The sequence below is a fragment of the Miscanthus floridulus genome, chromosome 7 (assembly GCF_019320115.1).
Source record: "Miscanthus floridulus cultivar M001 chromosome 7, ASM1932011v1, whole genome shotgun sequence".
In the NCBI taxonomy this organism is placed as follows: domain Eukaryota; kingdom Viridiplantae; phylum Streptophyta; class Magnoliopsida; order Poales; family Poaceae; genus Miscanthus; species Miscanthus floridulus.
The window spans coordinates 7,287,375-7,309,284 of record NC_089586.1 but is presented as its reverse complement, the minus strand read 5'-3'; the positions used below and the strand labels follow the sequence as shown (position 1 = coordinate 7,309,284).

The 21,910-nt window shown below is 45.4% G+C and overlaps 1 protein-coding gene across 4 annotated transcripts; it reads left to right on the top strand.

The window, feature by feature from the left end:
* Nucleotides 1-6,445: 6,445 nt before the first annotated feature.
* Nucleotides 6,446-18,408, top strand: LOC136466480 (uncharacterized). 4 transcript variants are annotated; one of them, XM_066464905.1, is made up of 10 exons: nt 6,446-6,824; nt 6,948-7,097; nt 10,814-10,921; nt 14,984-15,144; nt 15,239-15,451; nt 15,948-16,315; nt 16,402-16,527; nt 16,605-16,931; nt 17,008-17,073; nt 17,751-18,408. In XM_066464905.1, exons 6-10 carry the CDS (start codon nt 16,274-16,276, stop codon nt 17,817-17,819), a joined length of 630 nt encoding a protein of 209 aa, XP_066321002.1. In that variant the 5' UTR covers nt 6,446-6,824; nt 6,948-7,097; nt 10,814-10,921; nt 14,984-15,144; nt 15,239-15,451; nt 15,948-16,273; the 3' UTR covers nt 17,820-18,408. The 4 variants fall into 4 exon arrangements, with proteins under 4 accessions (XP_066321002.1, XP_066321004.1, XP_066321005.1 ...); XM_066464907.1 differs by having other exon boundaries at nt 6,446-6,829; XM_066464908.1 differs by having other exon boundaries at nt 6,446-7,097; nt 15,337-15,451.
* The last annotated feature ends 3,502 nt before the right edge of the window (nt 18,409-21,910 follow it).

Genomic DNA, 21,910 nt, shown 5'->3' with positions numbered 1-21,910 from the left:
GGGGAGTGGCAGAGAAGGCTGGCCGTGTGTGACCCGTGAGGCGCGACGGCGTTCCACAGCGGCACGGCCGCGTCCACAACTCCGACGAGGCGGTAGCGGTTCCAGCAAGGCACGCAGGGTGGAGCGGAAGTTGCGGCGAAGTTAGCGGTGCAACTGATTGGGCCCAAGGTGGTCAGGTGGGAAGCTGTTCGCGCTAATGGCGGCCTTGGCCTTAACGGCGCCGAGGGGAGGAACTGTTAGAGTAAATAGGAATAGTACCATATTGTGTACCCACGTGAGGTGTTAGTCCTGTATACCCTATATAATCAGCCCATGAGGCCCAATGCAACATATCTAATATTCCACCAATTATATTCTCCTTCATGGTATCATTCGCCTAGGTTTAGATCCTAACCCTAGCCGCCGCCGCTTCAGCACCGCGCGCCCCCGGGGAGAGGTCGATCTCCGCCGGGGGCTGCGCCCTTGTTTAGGCGCCCGATCCTATTGATCCGACTGCCATTGTCGTCGTCGCGCAGCAGATCGGGCTCTCCCCTACGTCACCGCCGGGCCGCCGCCGCCTCGTCCCCGGACTCGTCGCTGGCTGTCATCGTCAACACCTTCTGGATCTTCGTCGCATGGAGGCAGATGGATCTCACCCCGTCCCGTGCCGCCGTGGTGGCGGCCGGGCCCGGCCACACGCCCCAACCCTGCGCTGCCATGGAGGCAGCCAGATCTAGCGTGTCGCTGCTGTTGGGCGGATCTACCCATCTCCACCACATCGATCCGCGTCGGCGCTGTCGACCTCGTGCGACCTCGCGTGACCGCGACCCGCCGTGCGCCCCGCCCCGTCCGACTCCGGCAGCTCGTGCCGCGAGCCAGGACGAGCCGCGCTGAGGTGCACTGTTGCCGGGGTACACCCGATCCGTTGCTGCTGTATCTTTTTGGTTTGCCCGATCACTGATCGGGATTGAGTCGCCCATCGCCTAGTTTCTCCGAGCAACAGGGCTGCTGGCTTGCTGCCTGTCGCCTCGTCGGGCTGCAGCGCCGTCGCCCGTGTGTCCGCTTCGCCGTTGCATCTACATCGCCGCCCCGTGTGCATCGACGACTGTACTGCGCACTCTTTGCTGCGCCATCCGTCTTCACAAGGTCTTCGTCCTGCTGATTGGGTCTTCGTCATCGAGCTACCGCTACCCGCGCCGTCGCTGAGCCATGCTCGCCGGTCGCACCCCTCGCATCGTCGCTGAGCCCTGCTCGCCGATGCGTCTGCTCTCGCACTGCTTCTACTTCGTCCAGCACAACCACGTCGACAGCATCACCGTGGTTGGGGCCCTCTACCCTGTACGTCCGGTATTGGCAACACCGACGCGTGCTTTCATCCCCGATGCGTTGCTGGGACTGGCAAACCCAGCCCACGCCTCGGCGCACAGGTGGCTTGACTGCATCGACTTCGGCATCGACCCTCCCGTTCCTACCCCGTCTGCCTCGACTGCGTCGTCGCCTTTCTTCTACGTCTACGACGGCCTTGACTGCATCGACTTCGGCATCGCCCCCTTCCACGACGACTGCCTCGACGCGTCTCCGTCATCATCATGGCGCCCCTTGCGCGCCTGCAGCTCCATCGACATGGCAACCCGACCACAACTACGTCGACCTCGGCCATCTTCAGCACGGCTTCTTCGACCACGGCTATTGCGCCCTCACGCTCGGCTACCTCGACATCGGCACAAAGGGCTACCGCCTTGCATGAGGACTCATTGGCTTCTTCTCCAGCCACAGCATACGCGACGCATCAACTGTTATGACTGTGGGGGAATGTCAGCTTTGTCAGCTTCTTCTCCAGTCTCACCGTTTGTAGCGCTCCCGCTGTGACTGCGGGGGGATGTTAGAGTAAATAGGAATAGTACCATATTGTGTACCCACGTGAGGTGTTAGTCCTGTATACCCTATATAATCAGCCCATGAGGCCCAATGCAACATATCTAATATTCCACCAATTATATTCTCCTTCAGGAACGCTCCAAAAATTGGGCTCGGTGGGGGCCGAGCTCGATGCGGGGTGGGGTTGGCCGGTTGTCCGGCTCCCCTGCGATGACGCGGCGAGGGGAATTGGGCGCTGACGGTCCTTTGCTGCCAGAGTACCAGAGGTGGTCCCATCGGCTATGGCCGACAGATGAGTGGGGGGGGGGGAGGAAACTAAGTCCGCGCTCGGGTCACTTCTGCTGGCGGGATGGGGACGACGAGGTCGGGGCGGCGCGCGCGTTGGAGCCATGCCGAGATGCTCGAGCATATGGTGGGGTAACGTGACGTGCGCGTGCAGCCACCGACCGGCCAGCAGCGGCGCTGGGGCCGGGGCACGGATGCGACGCTCGTTGACCCCGGGCGGCAACCGCGTCACCGAGCACGACATGGAGGGGGCAGCAGAGCAGCGCGGACAGGCTCACCCGCGAGCGGCCAAGAGGAGTCAGCAGCAACAGCGTGGAGCCGGTAGCACGATGAGACAGAGCGACAGAGGAGCAGCGAGCTAGGCGAGAGAGGCATCAGGGCACCGTGGCCCGCAGTGACCGGCCACAGGCGTTGCGGCCAAGACAGCCGGCATAGCCGAGCCGCGGCCAGGCCGGGACGGCCTCGGCCGGCCGACGCGCGGCATTGCGCGCACACGGTGCAGCGGCATGGCCACGCCGGGCACGACAACGCTGTGACCTCGCACGCACGGAGAAAACACCTGAGGACGTGCAGTGCACGTATTTTAAAGCTCTCACCGCGACCAAACCGTTGCACCTAAACCTAAACCGACTTCACTACGCTCAACGTGGTACAACAGGTTATCGACAAGAGCCAAAACACGACACACTTCCTACGCTCAAACTTGCAGAAAAAATCCGTGAACTTCGTGCTGTCAGGCTGTTTTCGAACTTGAAAATTAGTCTTGAGCTGGTTCTGTTAGCAAGTTCGATTTCCAAGCTACTAGAAACACCGGCTAGCAAATACACTTTGCTAAGACAAATGTTGCGTTATCATCTACAAAGTTTGCACTTCAAACTTTATTTAAGGGTCACATAAGCGTTCTATAGTATTTTTGCTCAATAAAAATTAGTTTTCAACCTTAAGTGATATAACGTGAACCATTGAATATTTTTCATTTACCAATTGCGGTAATCGTTTTTAATGCCAAGAAATTTATTTTTACACCTTCTTACATACATTGACACAAAAGCATGGTGCTCAAGACATGATTTGTAAGTGTTTTGCGCGGTAACACCGAGAGTGTTACATCACTGCCGCCTCAAGTTACGACCCGACAATGATATATCACTGCCGGTTCGTGGCTTGAGCCGGCAGAGACATAAAGATATCACTGCCGGGTTATATATTGACCCGGCAGTGTTCTCTGCTGTTGGATCCACAACTGCTAATTGATTGATTCTCCACTATTGGATCCACCTATCACCGTTGCTTCTAGTTATAAAACCGGCTTCCGGACGCCTCCACGGACGATGAGGTCCCCGGCTGGCCATTTGAAGTCCCACACGGATTCAGTTAATTCGCTCATTGTTTCACCATTTGTAGTCTCAATATGTGCTCTCTGTAGGAAAAATCCCTCCACATACACCTTTTATTCAAAGTCAAAATTATGCATGAGAGGTATTAGAAGAATGTTCATGAAGATGAAGCCATGCCGTAATCAGGGCTCGCTGGCAGCAAAATAATGCTTGCGCGCCCCGGTTGGTTGTTAGTCGGCGTTGAGACAGCGGCATTGACTCATCACTGCCAGAGGCATAGGCTCATCACGGCTTGCTGCCCTAGTGGTTCCTCCACCTCCTGTGGCATGCTCTTCCACCTTCGAGACCCCACTCGGGTGCTAGAAGAATATTCGTGAGTTGGTTATGTTATAATGTGTTTGTAGACTCGATGGTAACATTGGTCTTGTCAGAAAAAGGCCGTACCACTTTCCCCAAAAAAGTCTTTGTTAACGGATATGTAATTTTATTTTAAGGTATTTGTTATCGTATGTTTGATGTACCCTAAATCTTACTTAACATGCAATTTTTAGGTTCATAATTTTACATAGTGCCATCTAGCAGGAAAAAGAACATGAAACATTTACATAGTGACCGGCAGGTTGGGTGCTCTGTCCATCAGCTGGATCACGACCCAACTTGAGTGCGATCTAACAGGAAAAAGCATACGCGTCCATGTCCATTCCCTTCAAAGATTTGCAAATAAATCTCTGCTTGGCCACACTGTTCACAAGTGATCTGGTACAATTATTCATGCTTTATAATGTCCCCACTCGAGTCCTTATCTCTCTCTTTTGCTGACTACTAGCTACTCTTTAACTTTCAATAGATTCTTTCCTCCTACATTAAAGAAATTCATGTTAGGCAGCTAGCTATATCTTTAGCATGCGACGCTGTTATCCTGACTCAGTGTGAATCGTCTGCCTTGCCTTATCTAAGCCACTCCTTGCTCTCTGCTTTGGTGTTGTTGACACACGGGGCCAAATTTGATGTGAACCGAGTCGTCATTCCTACATTAGCAGGCTATAAGAATGCAGAAAACCTGTTTTATGATGCATTTCGATCAAGGAAACTCAAAGCAGTACCACATAGGTTCTGTTTGTTTGTGCTGAAGATTCTTTTGATTGAAAAACTACTTTTTTGTAACTTTTGGCTGCCAATTTTTTGCTATTGGCTTTTGTAATAAATCTTTAGCTTCTCAGCATATGAAGAGCCAGAAAAATATCTCTCAACCAGTTTTTAGCTTTTAGTTCATTTCCTCATAAACCGCTTTTCAGCTTTTCAGATTTCAGGAGATTATTCATGCAGGCATCGCACATCCGCACACTTTGCCCCAGGCTCAGTGAGGCCAGCGAGCATGGACATGTTGTGTTCCTCTTCTCTCCCCACAAACAAGATTATCACTGGCACTATATATCAAGGTGGACCGGATTAAACAGTTGTACCATCCTCTTGCATACACATGGCCCTTTGAGATCATTTATTACATGGGCCTTCCGGCGTACGGTTCACTGTTGTCATATTCGGAGCACATAGAGCAGCAGGAGTCGCTAGGACGTGTTAATCGTCAGTTTTCTGCTCGTGTGCAATTAGCCCTCTGCTCCAAGCACGCCTGCAATACACTCGGTGGGGTCACGTAGTGGGCGAAAAACCGGCGGTGAAAATTGTTTTCACCGTTGGCTCGCCGTATGATCCAGCGGTGATAACCGCCATGGTTTTCACTGCCGGATCATCCGTCGACCCGGTGGTGAAAAGGATTTTCACCGTCGATTTTTGTGCCACTGTGCCCCGCCAGCCTTTGAACCGGCGGTGAAAACTTATCACTGCCGGTTCTGGCCAAACTGGTGGTGAAAACTGTGCTGCGAAAATGGGATTTGTACTAGTGGTTAACCGGTCAATGTTCCATTGCTTATTTTCTTAGCTAGTTACCACGCATGATTGTAGGATTTTGAAATTGTAATTCAACGATTCTATTATTGTTCTATTATTAACATCACAAAAGCAATTAATTACGTGCTTATTCTGACAGAACCTATTGAAGAGGATCTTGTTTAGCCAGCATGAATGACGTCACCTCGATCATTCTGATGAAACGACTTGCTGGCCAGTCGTCTCAAGACGTGAGTGGTACGCTCCTTCCTTGTTGAATCAGTCGCACATCTCGATGATTTTAGCTTTTTCAACAGCTAGGTAGCTAGTGAATGTGTCCTTGTCCGAGACTGATCGTACCTATCATGTAGTCCCTACGTAGTTCCAAGTTCAGACTCTTCTGGCGCAAAGTGTAGAGGGTGAAACAGAAGAGAATGCGCAATTGTGTTCATCTCAGCAGGTGCACATATACAGGTACGGTAGCAAGCAGTGGTGAAGGAAGAAACACTGGTATAGAAATAATTTTTACGGAGCCTTGGCAGGGAGCACTGTAGCTAACGAACCGAAATTAATTTTTAGGGTAACAAAACCGCCCATGCATCTCTAGGGGTGGTTCCTTCAAAAGAACCGCCCCTGAAAATAGATTTTCTAGGAACGGACATATTTACCGAACCGTCTCTAGAACAACCAGATTATTAGGGATGGTTGTGTTAAGAGAACCTGGGACGGTGCTCTTAGTTCACCACTCCAAAATCAGTTTTCTCCCATCGGCTGGGAGCACTCCCTACGGCTGCGCATCCTCCGTCAGAGGCGCAGAAGAATCCCCCGCGTTGCCGGTAGACCGTGTGGGAAAGTCTCTCCCGTCGGTGCCTTCCGTCACGGAGAGATTTTCGGGCCTTCCGAGTGCACAGTCCAGGCTTTGGCGTGCTCGTCTTTGCTTTTCGCGCACAGAAACGAAGCTCTCGCGCGCTGCTGGCCCACCAAAGAGACACGCGCGCCTGGGAGTCTAGCCAATTATTTTGCCGCCGCGCCTTGACCCAGTCCAACGGGCCCAACCGCAGCTCTATTCTATCCACAAAAAAAATCTCCCATCCCTATCCACTCCACCCCTGCCTCCAGCTGCCGTCCCGTCTGTCGTCCAGGCACCCGCGAGCATCGACCCGCCGCGGCGCGCCCCGAGCCACAGCAGCCTCTCGCCGCCCACCGCCCGCCGCGATTCCCGCTGTGACGCGGCCGGCGCCCGACGCGACGCCGCTGCCAGCCACCGCCGCCGCCAACTACCAGAGAGGCGGCGCCAACCACCAGAACGCCGCCGGCTGTGGGGCCTGCACGCAGCGACCACCAGCCCCTCCCGTCGCCCTGAGCCACCACGGTGTCGTCCCAATCCGGCTGTCCCGCAACAACAGCCAACAGTGCTGCCGCACGCTGACCTGAAGGACAGCAGCCCCCTCCACCTCCGTACGGTGCTCCATCTGTTCTTTTCCGATTGCAATTTAGATTTTTTTTCTCCATCCTTAGATCCTCAATCAAATTTGCATCTTGTAATTTCTTCTTGCCCTTGTTGATTGATGCACTCATCAGACTTGATTTTTCCTGCTGTGGCATTTGAATGTGGTGGGGGGCTTCTTTGTTGTTGCAACACCTGACGAGCCTGAGCAACTCTAGCTTCTGGACCACCAACTCTGGCATCCGTCTGGAAGAACAATTTGGCTCTCACTGACGGACAGCAAGGTCAGACCACAGCCACTATGTAGCATATATATTCTTGATCTGTGCTAGACTAGCTGTGGTGAATTAACTGCTATCTCCTTGCTAGCTGTTATGATCCCTGCACCAATATTGCACTATCAAAGCTTGGTTGTAGTAACGACCTGAAGATTTTGCTTCCAATTCTTTCAAAGCTTGCATCTAGATGTGCTTTTGGTTGATGTCTAGTGACTATTTTTGCTGCTCTATATGTAGAGATTAAGTCACCTGTCAATGAATTTTGCTGCTCTATTTTGCACAAATTTAGACATAACACAAGTTTCCAGTGACTAATTTTGCTATAGATGCTCTATTTTGCATTCTGATTCACTGGTTATGGTGTGCTAGCTGTATAGGAAGGTAAAGGAGGAGGGTTGTGTTAGGCGTGGCGAGCCAATGTAAAAACCTAGCCACTTAAATGGAGATGAAACCCGAAAGAAAATCGTTGGGGCGTAACCCTCTTAGCGACGCGCCATATCGGAACCCGGGTATGGTGTTAAATGGGCAAGGGCCGGGTCGTCACCCCCGTGACGCGCCGTGTCATGATCTGGGCATGGTGTCAAGTAACCAAGGATCGGGTCGTCGCTTCCTTAGTGGCGCGCTACATCGGCGCCCGGGTGTAGTGAAAAATGAGCAAGGGTCTTTGCATCAGAGTCGACGGGTGCGAAGGGTAAGGAAGCTAGTCGAACCAACTAGGATCCGTTTAGGTAGTTGGAATGTAGGGTCACTTACAGGTAAGTTAAGAGAATTAGTTGATACCGCGACTAGGAGGCGTGTAAATATATTATGCGTTCAAGAGACTAAATGGAAGGGTCAGAAGGCGAAGGAGGTGGACAATACAGGTTTCAAGCTTTGGTACACAGGGACAGTTGCGAATAGAAATGGAGTAGGAGTTTTGATTGATAAGAGCCTCAAGAATGGTGTGGTGGGAGTGAGAAGGCAAGGAGATAGGATTATCTTAGTCAAGCTTGTCGTTGGTGATATGGTCTTGAACGTAATTAGTGCGTATGCCCCCCAAGTAGGCCTCGACGAGAGTGCTAAGAGACAGTTCTGGGAAGACTTAGATGGTCTGGTTAGAGCTATACCTAGTAGTGAGAAGCTTTTTATAGGAGGAGATCTTAATGGGCATGTAGGTACTACAAGCGCAGGTTTCGAGGCAGTTCATGGAGGTTTTGGGTATGGTAGTAGGAATCAGGAGGGGGAGGAAGTTCTGGACTTCGCGGTAGCTTTTGACTTGATGATAGCCAACACTTTCTTTAGAAAGAGAGAATCTCATCTAGTGACCTTCAGTAGCGGACAACACTGTAGCCAGATTGACTTTGTCCTCGCAAGAAGAAAGGACAAACGAGCATGCTTGGATTGCAAGGTGATACCAGGGGAGTGTGTTGTTTCTCAACATAAGCTTTTGGTGGTAGATTTTCGTTTTCAGGTGCGTGCCCGTAGGGATAAACAAGCTAAGATTGAAAGAACAAAGTGGTGGAAACTGAAAGGGGAGACGTCAGAGGTATTTAGGGAAAGGGTTATCAAAGAGGGCTCTTGGAAGGAAGAAGACGACATAAACAATATGTGGGACAAGATGGCAACCAACATTCGGAAGGTAGCCTCAGAGGTGTGTGGAGTAACCAAAGGAAGGGGACGCGAGGCTAAAGATACTTGGTGGTGGAACGAGGAAGTCCAAAGGGCTATTAAGGAGAAGAAAGAATGCTATAGACGCTTGTACCATGACAGGAGTGTGGACAATATAGAGAAGTACAAGGTGGCAAAGAAGAATGCAAAGCGAGCTGTAAGTGTGGCAAAGGGTAGAGCGTACGAGGATCTTTACCAACATTTGAGTACGAAGGAAGGAGAGAAGGACATTTATAGGATGGCTAGGGTTCGTGAGAGAAAGACACGGGACTTCAACCAAGTTAAGTGCATTAAGGATGAAAGAGAGCATCTCTTGGTAAAGGAGGATGAGATCCGACATCGATGGCAAGAGTATTTTGACAAATTATTCAATGGTGAGAATATGGACACAACCTTTCAGTTGGATGACTCTTTTGATGACACCAATAGACGCTTTGTGCGGAGAATCCAAGAATCGGAGGTCAGAGAGGCGTTGAAAAGGATGAAAGGAGGTAAGGCGATGGGACCGGATGGTATCCCAATCGAGGTGTGGAGATGCCTCGGGGACATAGCTGTAGTATGGTTAACCAAGCTGTTCAACCATATTTTTCGATCGAACAAGATGCCTGATGAGTGGAGGAGAAGTATATTGGTACCGATCTACAAGAATAAAGGAGATATTCAAAGTTGTACAAATTACCGGGGAATTAAGTTAATGAGCCATACTATGAAGCTATGGGAGAGAGTTATCGAGCATCGCTTAAGAGCAATAACGCGGGTCTCTATGAACCAATTTGGTTTCATGCCCGGAAGGTCAACCATGGAAGCCATTTTCTTAATAAGACAAGTTATGGAGCGGTATAGGGAGAAGAAGAAGGATCTACATATGGTTTTTATTGACTTGGAGAAGGCTTATGATAAAATACCAAGGAATGTTATGTGGTGGGCTTTGGACAAACATAAAGTCCCAACAAAGTACGTCGGGCTCATTAAGGACATGTACAACAATGTTGTGACTAGAGTTCGAACAAGCGATGGAGACACGGATGACTTCCCGATTAAGATAGGACTACATCAAGGGTCAGCTTTGAGCCCTTATTTGTTTGCTTTAGTGATGGATGAGGTCACAAGGGACATACAAGGGGACATCCCTTGGTGTATGCTTTTCGCGGACGATGTAGTGCTAGTTGATGAAAGCCGGACAGGAGTGAATCAGAAACTGGAGTTATGGCGGGAGACCTTGGAGTCCAAAGGTTTTAGACTTAGTAGAACTAAAACTGAGTATATGAGATGTGACTTCGGCACTACTACTCGGGAGGAGGAAGATGTTAGTTTGGAAGGTCAAGTAGTGCCTAGGAAGGATACCTTTCGATATTTAGGATCAATGCTACAGAGGGACGGGGATATTGATGAAGATGTTAGCCATAGAATCAAAGCAGGGTGGATGAAGTGGCGGCAAGCGTCTGGTGTCCTATGTGACAAAAGGGTACCACAGAAGCTAAAAGGCAAGTTTTATAGGACGGCGATTAGACCTGCTATGTTGTATGGTGCAGAATGTTGGCCTACGAAAAGACGACATATTCAACAGCTAAGTGTCGCGGAAATGCGTTTGTTGCGTTGGATTTGCGGTCATACAAGAAGGGATCGAGTTCGGAACGATGATATACGTGAGAGATTAGGGGTAGCACCAATTGAAGAAAAGCTTGTCCAACACCGGTTGAGATGGTTTGGACATGTGCAACGGAGACCTCCAGATGCACCGGTGCGTAGTGGAATCCTAAGTCAGGATAGTAACGTGAAGAGAGGCCGAGGAAGACCGAAGTTGACTTGGGTAGAGGCAATAAAAGGAGACTTGAAAGGATGGAATATACCGAAAGACTTAGCCTTAGATAGGAGTGCTTGGAAGACAGCTATTCACGTGCCTGAACCTTGATTACTTCTGTTGGGTTTCAACTCTAGCCTACCCCAACTTGTTTGGGACTTAAAGGCTTTGTTGTTGTTGTTGTTGTTGTCTTTTATTGTTCTATTACTAGCTGTATATGAATTTTTATTTTGTTTGACTGAAGCAGTTTGTGATATGTCTAAATTTGTAACAGGTTTCTCACTGTGATCTGGTTGGCTGTTGCTGCTTTACTTGGTTTTCTCTGTGGTTTGTGAACTGACCTTGAAGTCTTGGACAACTACTGTGACTCGGCTAGCCGCTGGTTAGTTCTCATCTTCTTATACAAGCTGGCAGATAAGATATGGCAGATCGTGAGTGGATGTATAGTGGTTGGAAGCGTGGTAGCTTATCAAATGAATGGGTTGATAAAACCAAAGAGTTTTTGGATCATGCCTTCTCAATCCCTGAATTTGTCGAGTCTGATACAATTAGGTGCCCTTGTTCCATATGCCGGAATTATTTCAGGCATAAAAGGCCTAGGATAGAGCTACATTTGTGCCACAATGGGTTCAAGGAAAATCACCAAACTTGGACAGCACATGGGGAGAGGCAGGGAAATCAGAACCTTGAGATTGGTTCTAGGGAGAACATGAGGGATTTGGTGAGACAGATTGGATGGATGCTATGCTAGTTGACTTAGCTGGTGAGCACCCACCATTAGTTGATGAAACACCAACTGGTTTTGCAGAAGCTTTCTATAGAATGGTTGTTAGTGCAGATGAGCAAGTACATGAGCAAACCTTGCACTCTAGGATCTCTGCTGTTGCTCGTGTATTGGCCATTAAATCACAGTACAATCTTTCAGTGGCATGTGATGAACTGATGATGATTTTGTGGAACTCATGCATGAACTCCTCCCTCCTAGTTCTAAGATTCCTAAGAACTTCTACCGTTCTAAAATTTGCTAGAGGGCCTTGGTATGCCATACCATAAAATTGATGTTTGTGATAAAAATTGCTTGCTGTACTACAAAGATAACAAGGATAAGGATAAGTGTGACATATGCGGAACCTCCCGCTAAGGATGGATCAAATAAGGTTCCTCGTAAAGTGCTACGCTACCTGCCCATTACAAATAGGCTACAAAGATTATATGCACATGAGGGCACAGCAAAACTCATGTGTTCACACAAACAAACTCCTCTAGCAAGGTCTAGTAAAATGTTGCATCCATATCATGGAGAGGCATGGAAGCAATTTGATGCCGATCACCCAGACTTTGAAGAAGATGCTAGGAATGTTAGACTTGGTTTTGCAACTGATGGATTTACACCATGTAAATTGAATGCAACCTCTTACTCTTGTTGGCTTGTATTTTGGGTTCCCTGTAATCTTCCACCTGGTGTTTGTATAAAGCCTGAGTATATATTCCTTGCTATGGTCATACCTGGACCAGAACACCCTGGAAAAAACCTAAGTATTTTGCTTCAACCTTTGGTAGATGAATTGTTACAGCTATGGGCTGGGGTAGAGACATGGGATGCTTCAGTGAAGCGAAAATTTACAATGAGAGCAGCATACTTATGGTCTATACATGATTTTCCTGCATATGGCATGTTTGCTAGATGGAGCAACCAGGGGATTTTTGCATGTCTACAATGCATGTGTGATTCTAATGCATCTCGGTTACGTAAAGGCCTTAAGGCTACCTGGTTTGACTGCCATAGGCGGTTTCTTCCTATAGATCATCCCTTTCGGAAGCAAGTAAATGCCTTTCGCAAAGGCAAGGTAGTGCGAGAAGGCCCCCCTAGGCAATTGACTGGAGAGGAGGTTAAGGCTCAGCTGTACAGACTGGTTGATAACAAAGAAAAATATGGTAAAGAACACAACTGGACATATATAAGTGGCTTTTGGCAGCTTCCTTACTTCACTAAATTACTGCTTCGTCACAACATAGATGTGATGCATAATGAAAAAATGTGGCTGAAGCTATTTGGAACACATGTTTTGATATTTCAGATAAGACTAAAGATAATGTGAAAGCTAGACAAGACCCAGAACTGCTTTGCAACCGCCCTTCTGATTTGTACCTAAAGAATGGCAAGTGGCAGAGACCAAAGGCACCATATTGCATAGATAAGGATGACAAACCAAAAATTCTAAATTGGTTCCAAGGGCTTAAGTTTCTAGATGGGTATGATGCTAATATTAGGCGTGGGGTTAATCTACTACAAAAGAAGATTTTTGGTTTGAAAAGTCATGACTTTCATATCTTTATTGAGCGCCTACTTCCTGTTGCATTCCGGGGGTTTCTACCTGATGATATTTGGACATGTTTGGCTGAGTTGAGTTATTTTTATAGACAGTTGTGTGCTAAACAAATCAGCAGAGAATCTATATTAGCATTGCAAGAGAACATAGCAGTCCTTATCTGCAAACTAGAAAAGATATTCCCCCCAGGCTTCTTCAATCCAATGCAACATCTAGTAATTCATCTTTCTAATGAGGCATTATTAGTAGGCCCTGTCCAGTATCGATGGATGTATCCATTTGAGAGGTGAACCCAAAACTCTATTGTTCATCTATTTAATAAGTACTTGCTGGATTTACTAAATGGAATTTAACATGTAGGTATATTCTGGGCATTAAAAAGAAAGTTCGAAATAAGGCTCAAGTTGAGGGATCCATTGTTGAGGCATACCTTGTAGAAGAGGCTACAAACTTCCTTTCGCTTTATTTTAGATCTAAAGTACATTCTATACGAAATAAAACAAGCAGATGTGATGATGGTGGCTCAACTTCTGTTAGAGGTTGTGGCATTGAATTGTTTGAGCAAACTGGTAGATGCTTCATCTCACAAGGCTTTCGTGACTTCACAACACAACAATGCATGGCAGCAGCCCTCTACATATTAACTAACATCCCAGAGATGATTTCTTCACGTATGCCTTCTTTTTATCTGGTTCAAAGTTATTTTCTGATTCGTAGTTGCACTATAACAATGTCAAATATGCCCTTGTAGAGAATTTGACAATGAACACTGGAAGGGTCGCTCATAGCCAACATACCAACAAATCAATAACTTAAGATTAGATGGTTGGAAAGGCACACGTGGCAGCAATAGAGGCCCCAATTTCTTTGATTGGTTCAAAAACATAGTAATGCCTCAAGCCCTCAACTCAATTGGAGCAAGTTTTCTTCCTTCTTTGTTTTAAATCACAAGCACTAATAAATATAATGCAACTCTTTGCAGTGCACAATCAGATCAAGTGTTCACAATGTGTTGCGTCAAATTGCATATGGGTTTCGCAAAAGAGTGTCCACCTATGGTTGCTATGATGTGAATGGATATAGATTTCGGTCGGAGAAATATGAGAATAACATGACAGGATTAGTTACAACCAATAGTGGTGTTTGTGTGACGTGTACTGATGGCAATGGCAATGTTCTTGAGTACTTTGGTGTTATTGAGGATATTTTTACAATTTCTTGGGAGGGCAGGGAACAACTTGAGCTAGTTTTATTTTATTGTCGCTAGTTTGATCCAACCTCTTGGGGTGCTAGGCGAACTGAAAATCTTGGTTTGGTGGAAGTGAAGTATAGCTTAAGGCTTCAAAACTTTGAACCAGTTGTGTCGGCAAGTCAAGTTACACAGGTGTATTATCTGTCATATGCTTGTGATAAACCTAATTTGAGGGATTGGTGGGTAGTGTACCATGTAGCACCACGAGATCGTTTGCCTCCAATTGACTTCAACAATGATTCCATTGAAACTGAAGAACCATCACATGACATCTCATTTTTTTCAAGAGGATGGACTGGGTGACTTTGAAATAGTTGCCTCATCAGCAGATGAAATAACTGATCCAAAAGAATTGGAAGAGCTGGAGAAGAAAACTGATGCTCCATACCAGGAAGAGATATTAGAAATTGATGAAGAAGGCGACGAAGATGATGCTGAATCCGATGATGAAGACTGTTATGAGGATGAGGATTTCTAAAAAATGCTTCTTGTTTTCTCTTCTGAAAATTATTGTCTTGTTTTTTCTTCTGAAAATTATTGTACTAATGTTTAAGTCTTAGTTCTATCCTAATCTGGACTCACTGCTATGTATCTTTTGTGTGCTGCTATGTATCCTAATCAGGACTCAGTGCTATGTATCTTTTGTGTGCTGCTATGCATCCTAATCTAGACTCAGTTTTATGTATGCAGCCTTTTTTTCTACTGCTGTACTATTATATATTTAACATATATATGCAGTCTTTTTTTTTCTACTGCTGTATTGTTATATTCAACTTTTGTATGCAGTCATTTTCTCTACTGCTTGTACTATTGCATTTAAAAGTCTGCTACTAACATTATGTTGCAACATGTTATGTGGCAGGAGATGCAGTCCTTCAATCATCGGACGGATAGGCGACCAAGATCAAGTGATGTCTCACGTGACATCAAGAGTCAGCCCCCTGCAGGAAAGAGGATAAGGGGCTGCAATAAACCGCATAAGCCTTGCAGTGGTCAGATAGCCATAATACCTGAGGGTGACAAGTATGTGCATGCTGATTTTTTTCTCTTCATGGACACTGCTAGTATTAGAACTTGCTAATCCTTTTATGGTGTACTTCATTTTCTTATTGAGTAGTCAATTCCACTATGCAAATTACTCAATTGATGATAAAATGAAGAAAGGCCCCATCCTTGGAGTGCTCTTAAAGCAAGAATATCCTCCGATCATTGAAGGGAAAACTAGAGATGGTCGTCCATTCAAATATCTGCAAGCAAGTGGGAACACTACTCGCACATTCTAAGGGATGATGCACAGACCCCAGCTGATCGTGTGAAACAAGAGTTCTGGGTGAGCATATAAGATATGTCATTGTATTTCTTTCAAATGTAGGCATGTATGAGCAGTTGTCAAGTTTTAGTTGTCAACTGTAGGCTTTGCACTAATCTAAGTAGGTGTATATACTTAATACAATACTTCAGCCCAAATTTCCTGCTTTAATATTAGAAGCATTAGCTGTTACTGTCAGCCTGTTCATTTGTTCTTGCAAAGGACCAGAGCAAAGTACATGTACTAGTAGGCAATTAAAAGTACTTATTAGACTTTTGTACTAGGAACATGTATAATCTGTTGCTCTTCATGTTCGTTCAGTAGGGTCCTGTCCTCTCTTCTTTCATTCAAGTTAGTTGTGTGTATATATATGCATGCTTGCTCAAAGTTTGTTCACAGAATATGTTAAATACATCAACAATTCACAGGATCCAGTTTGCTCATCTTTTAGCTGCTGCACTTTAATAAATGCAAGAATATGATGTACCTGAAGTACCTATTATTGTTTCTTTTCCAGAGCATATATTCAGTTCCTGAAGAACTTGAAGATGAAGCAGACCATGTATTTAAGAAATATGCACGCACCCAATGCAAGAATATGATGTACCAAGCTCGTCCAGATGCTGTCAAGCACTACTATCGCGAAATCATAAAGAGCCCAAAGACTGATGCATTTGCCTGTGCCATACTACTTACTTTTGAACAGTACATGCAATGCAAGCCTGAATGGTTCACTGAAGAAGCCTGGGAGTCCCTTTGTAAGTATTATGCTCTGCTGAATACTTGAAGAAAAGGACGCTTGGGCAAGAATCTCGGAAAAAAAATCCTGATGGCGCTCAAAACATGGGTGGTTCTAGGCCACTAGTTGAGACTCAACAATATCTGGTAATCTCCTTTATCACCATCCATTTCTGAATAACTTTAAAATTTTCGTACGCATTAACATTGGTCGCTTCTTTTATGCCTTGAAGGAAGCTAAGCATGGACCTAGGAAGGGCACTATAATAAATGCTTTTTCTTGCATGAAAGCTAGCCTTAAGAATTGTGATGCCAATGGGAATGCTGGCCCAATTCCAGAACGGGCAAAGAAACTTGTTGTATGTAGAAGAACTTTCTATCTAGTTTCATGCTTTTCCATTTGTAGTTTCTGACTAATAATTTCTGTTATTTCTAGGATAACTACAATGAAGCATTGCAAGAAAAGTATCCAGAGAACTGGCAAGAGCAACTTTTTGATGGTCAAATTGCATATAATATTGGTGGTGGCTTGCCGCATGGTCGTCTTGCAATAGGAAATGGTGCTGTCAACAAGGCTACAATAATTGATGCTGCCAAGGCAAGTGGAACAAGGCCAGCAACCTCAAGGGCTTTTCAAAATCTGTTGGCAAGATATGAGGAATCACTTGCCAACGCTGGTCGCTTAACTAAACTAAACAATGCCTTGGTTCAACAGAATGCTGCATTGACTCGAGATGTGAAGCGTAATAGTTGTGTACTTGAGGTACAATTCTGTTTTGGTGTACTATTTGTCTACAATTCAAGGTTCATAAACATTGATTATGTATCTTCACCTGCAGCTCATTATTAACAAAGTACAAATAGAGATACCACCAGACCTGCTTCAGGAAGAAGAAAATGACATGGTAAGATTAACATTATCTTCACCTGCAGCTGCTTGTGTACCAGCTGCCATCATACTTGTTCTCCTGGCGCATTTATATTTGTACTTGTTCTCCTGCAGCTGTTTGTGTACCAGCTGCTTTAGAAATAAGAAATTTATTATTTCTGTTCTATAATCAACACATGTTCTAGGATTTGTTTATGTTCTTGGTCTCAGCTGCCATCATACTTGTTCTCCTGGAGCATTTATATTTATATTTGGAGCATCTGAATAGCTCTTCTGCTACTGTGCTGGACAGGTCATTAACTGTGTATGCCTTGCTTGCTTGAGATTTAAGCTGCAGCTGCTGTAGCCTTTTTAGTTCAATCTACAGTACATTATAGGAGGTAAACCGCACTGCAGCTGAGGGCATGTGTGTGTTGCTGCTAGTAAGTCCTAGTTTTTTTGTGCTAAGGACCAATGGAGAAGCATAAGCTATGCTGCTTTGCATCGTTTCAGATTCGCCAAAGGAGTATCATATATCCTGTCCATTGATTGAAACTGTGCAGCTGCCGCCTCCTATTTTATTTATTCAAAGTGATTCAGTGGTTGTAAATAGATGCATGCTTGCCTCCTGTTAGGATTGGTGTCAGCAGTAGGCTGTTTTATTTATTTATGCTTGCCTCCTGGAATGATCCTATTTATTTGTTTTGGTTGTAGGGAGGGACTATAGATGGATCATCTCGTGCTTCAGCCAACATAGACAGGGACAACAGCGATGGCCATTGAGTTGTGCGATGGCAGGAAGTATTTTGTGAAGCCGTAGCCTTTTGTTTATCTACTATGGCTGATGGCAACAACCAGCAAGTTCGAAGGCCATGCATGTGTCATGCTGGGTATTTTGTGCAAGGGAGGTATTTTGGTTGTGCATGAACTGCTGCATATTTAGGTTGTGAAGCAACATATATGCGGATTCCATCGCTCTTCAAGGCATGCGTGCTAGTTGTGGAGTAGCAGCTACATGTTGCCTATTCACTGCACGCGTGCTTGTGCAGAAGTGGATGCATACTGACATCAAAGAGCAGCTTGCTACTTGTAGACTTCCTGGGTCAAGGAATGTCGATATTTTGGCTATCTTGTGCAGAAGTGGCTGCATATTGCCATGAGATAGCAGCTAGCTACCTGAAGTTGTGTTGGGAGGTAGATAGCACCTAGTTGTGAGTTAACTCTTTTAACTTGTGCTGCCTGTTAGGTACCTAACTAGAAGGCTGACTAGGAGGCACTAATTATTATATAGCTTTGTATTCATGAACAACTTGAATGATGTTCTAAGATTATTGAATATAATATTTATTACTTCAGTGTGGATGAATGGTTACATCAGTTGCTGTAATATTGTTTTTAATGTCTAATTACTTGCTGTGAACAGTGGTCTTATAATGGCTAAATAATCAGTGATTTTGGACAGCCAATTGACTAGAAATATTTTCCCGGACGGAGGTGAACCGTCAGGAATTATTTCAGGCCTGACGTTTGGGCAACCGATGGGAAAGTTATTTCATGCCTGACGGTTTGGCAACCGACGGGAAAGGTGAACCTATCCCTGACGGTTCAGGAACTGACAATGAAAGTTTCAAATTTCGCTGACAGTTCAGCAGCCGAAGGGAAAAGTTGAAAACTATCCCTGACGGTTCACGGCCGTCAGGAATAACTTCCCTGACAGGAGGCTTAGCAACCGACGCTGTTGATCTTTGCTGACGGCCGCAGCCGTCTGGAAACAGTCTGTGACGATTTTCCATCAAGGAAACTTAGACTTTCTATGTCGTTTCTTTCTTGACGGCTTATCCCTGAGCGTTATCGTCAGGGATGACCTTTCCTGACGGTTTTTCGGCACTTTTCCTGACGGAACTTGCCCTCAGGAAAAAACTTGCCTGGGATTGTGGTTGACTGGCACTTTTCCTGACGGAACTTGCCCTCAGGAAAAAACTTGGCTGGGATTGTGGTTGACTGGCGCTAAAAATAAACCCCTACAAGTACTCTTCTTGCTCCTCGCGTTGTAGCTGATCATGCACGACTATAGCTGTTCATGCCATTGTTGAGCTTACTTGGAGGCGAGAAATATGCAAAAAAAAGAGGGGAAGGTTTTGCCCTTTCAACGTTTGAAGGAGTTGGGTTTGAGAGGTGAGTTTGTGCCATCCCTAAAATCATTTTAAATTTTACCAATACATTTCTTTCTCTAATTTTTATTGTCATGTAGATCAAGATATAGAGCTAGAGACCTTATGTTTGATATTTTTTATTTTTGCAATCAATTTAGACTGATTTTTTACCCAACTTACCTGGTTCCCATTAACTCTAGTTCATTTGTATATTTACTTTGTCATTTTTTATTCATAGTTTTCTAGATCATTTTTTAAGCTCTAGGTCTAGGCCTTGGTCTAGAATAATATTTATACCAAAAAATAAGTCAATTCTTTCACCAGTTATATGCGAATAATATCTTGATATAAATATACTTTTTCTCTTCAAAGACCACATATGGATAGGTCATGGATGTACACAAAACGAAGACATGAAGCCTCCTACATACAAGATGGGAATTATTTTATTGAAGCCGCTAAAAGACACGATTTGATTAAGCAGACAACGGATATATATTATCCTTATTGTGACTGTCAGAACCATATAATATGGCAGGATTCAAATACGATAAGATCACATTTAGTAAGAAGGTGTTTCATGGAGAACTACACGATTTGGGATCATCATAGTGAGAGACGTATAGAAGCAAGCAACCAGGAAGGGATTGCACGAGAAGTAAAGGAAGATGACGCTATCTAGCTTATCATGATGCACGATGGTACGGGAGATGACGCTATAGAAGGTGGTGGTGGAGAAGGCTGTGGGGCGGAGGAAGATGGTGAAGACAACGAAAAAGAAAAAGAAGAAGACTTCCTAGAGGAAATGTTGCGCCAAGCAGAAGAGGAATTTCTTTTGAAGGCTGCGAAAGGGCTAAATAACTTGGAGACGTTACAAAAGGCGAGGAAATAACGTTTGTATGAGGAGGCAAAGTGTTGTGAGAAAAGGTGGCCTTTGCTACGCTTTGTGCTAGACATGCTGATCTTTAAGGCTAAATATGGCTGGTCCGATAGGAGCTTCAACAACCTATTGACTCTCTTGGCTGGTGTGCTTCCTAAATCAAACTTTGTGCCCGCCAACACATATCAACCGAAGAAGCTTATCAGTCCATTGACGAAATAATACATGCGTGTCCAAACCATTGTATCCTGTACTAGGGGTGTTTAAAGACCTAACAAAATGTCCAACCTGTGGTGCTAGTCGATACAAAAGGAATGACAATTATTGTGAGAAAGACAACGGTACTAAAACTGGTTACTAGAGAAGAAAGAAGGATGGTAAGAAAAATGTCGCTTCTCAGTCACTTGAGGAAAACACTACATTCGCAGTAGATGGTACTGACCAAAGAAGAATCCCCTCATTGGTTACGTGGTACCTATCATAGATCGATCGCTTGAGGTGTTTGTTCTCGAACCCAAGGGACTCAAAGCTCATGCGCTGGTGGGCTTTAGATGAGTGCAAGAAAGTCGATGGAGTGCTATGTCAGTACGTCACCCATCCGATGCAAAACAGTGGAAGGACTTTGATGCCAAGTATCCGAGAAACGTAAGGTTCACTTTGAGCACTGATGGAATGAATCCTTTTGGTGACATGACCAACACACACAGCACATGGCCAGTTATCCTATTGATTTACAACCTCCCTACATGGTTGTGTTAGAAGAAAAAGTATTTGTTGCTAACCATTCTAATATAAGGCCCGAAAGCACCGAGCATCGACATAGATATTTTTCTCGAGCCTTTGCTGCAAGAAATGGAGACACTATGGAAGCATGGAATTGATATGCATGGTATGAGCTTGTGCGGGGTGTCTTCACATGTAGAGCCATTATTTTTGTTACCATCAGTGACTACCCATCACAGTTTTCCCTGTCAGGATAGATCAAAGGCTTCCTTGGATGCTCAGAATGCTTGATTGACACTGCAGCTCACTTCTTAGAAGGATCTAGGAAGGTAGTGTACATGCGTCACCGACGCTTGTTAGTGGAAGGACATAGGTACCAAAGCAAGAGGATGTTAAGAGAGGCGGGATGGGCATTACGTGTATAACATGGTCAAGAACATCAAAGTCTCCTATGGTAAAAAGACAAGGGATGGAAAGATCAATAAGAGAGATACGGCTCTAATTGATGGAAAGATCAAAGTCTCCTATGTCAATCTTCTTTAAGTACCTGCCTTACTGGCCGGATTTGGCCATGCGCTATTCCATCGACAGCATGCACATCACAAAGAATGTGTTTGAGAGCATCATTGGGCTCTTGATGGACATTAATTACAAGACAAAGGATGGCCTAAAGTCATAGGAGGACCTGGTACATTTGAAATTGAGACCAGAGCTTCACCCAATTGATCAAGGGAACAGAAAATACTACCTTCCTGCAGCCAACTACAACTTGACAATTGATGAGAAACAATCAATGTGCCTTAGCTTAAGGGGCTTAAAAGTGCTGACCGATTTCTCCTCCAACATCAAGAGACTAGTATCGATGAAAGATCTATCAATAATCGGTTTCAATGCTCACGATTGCCATATGATGTTGACAGTGTTCCTTCCTATTGCTATTAGGGCTATAAAGCCCATATACGTAAGGATGGTCATCACCTGGATGTGCTACTTCTTCAACCAAACTGGGCGGAAGGAGATCTGCGAAGATGAATTAGGTGACTTAAAGCGACAAAGAAACTGGTGGCCAAAGCCTTGCTCCCAATGGTGAGCTCCATGGATGCAACTCCTTTAGTCAG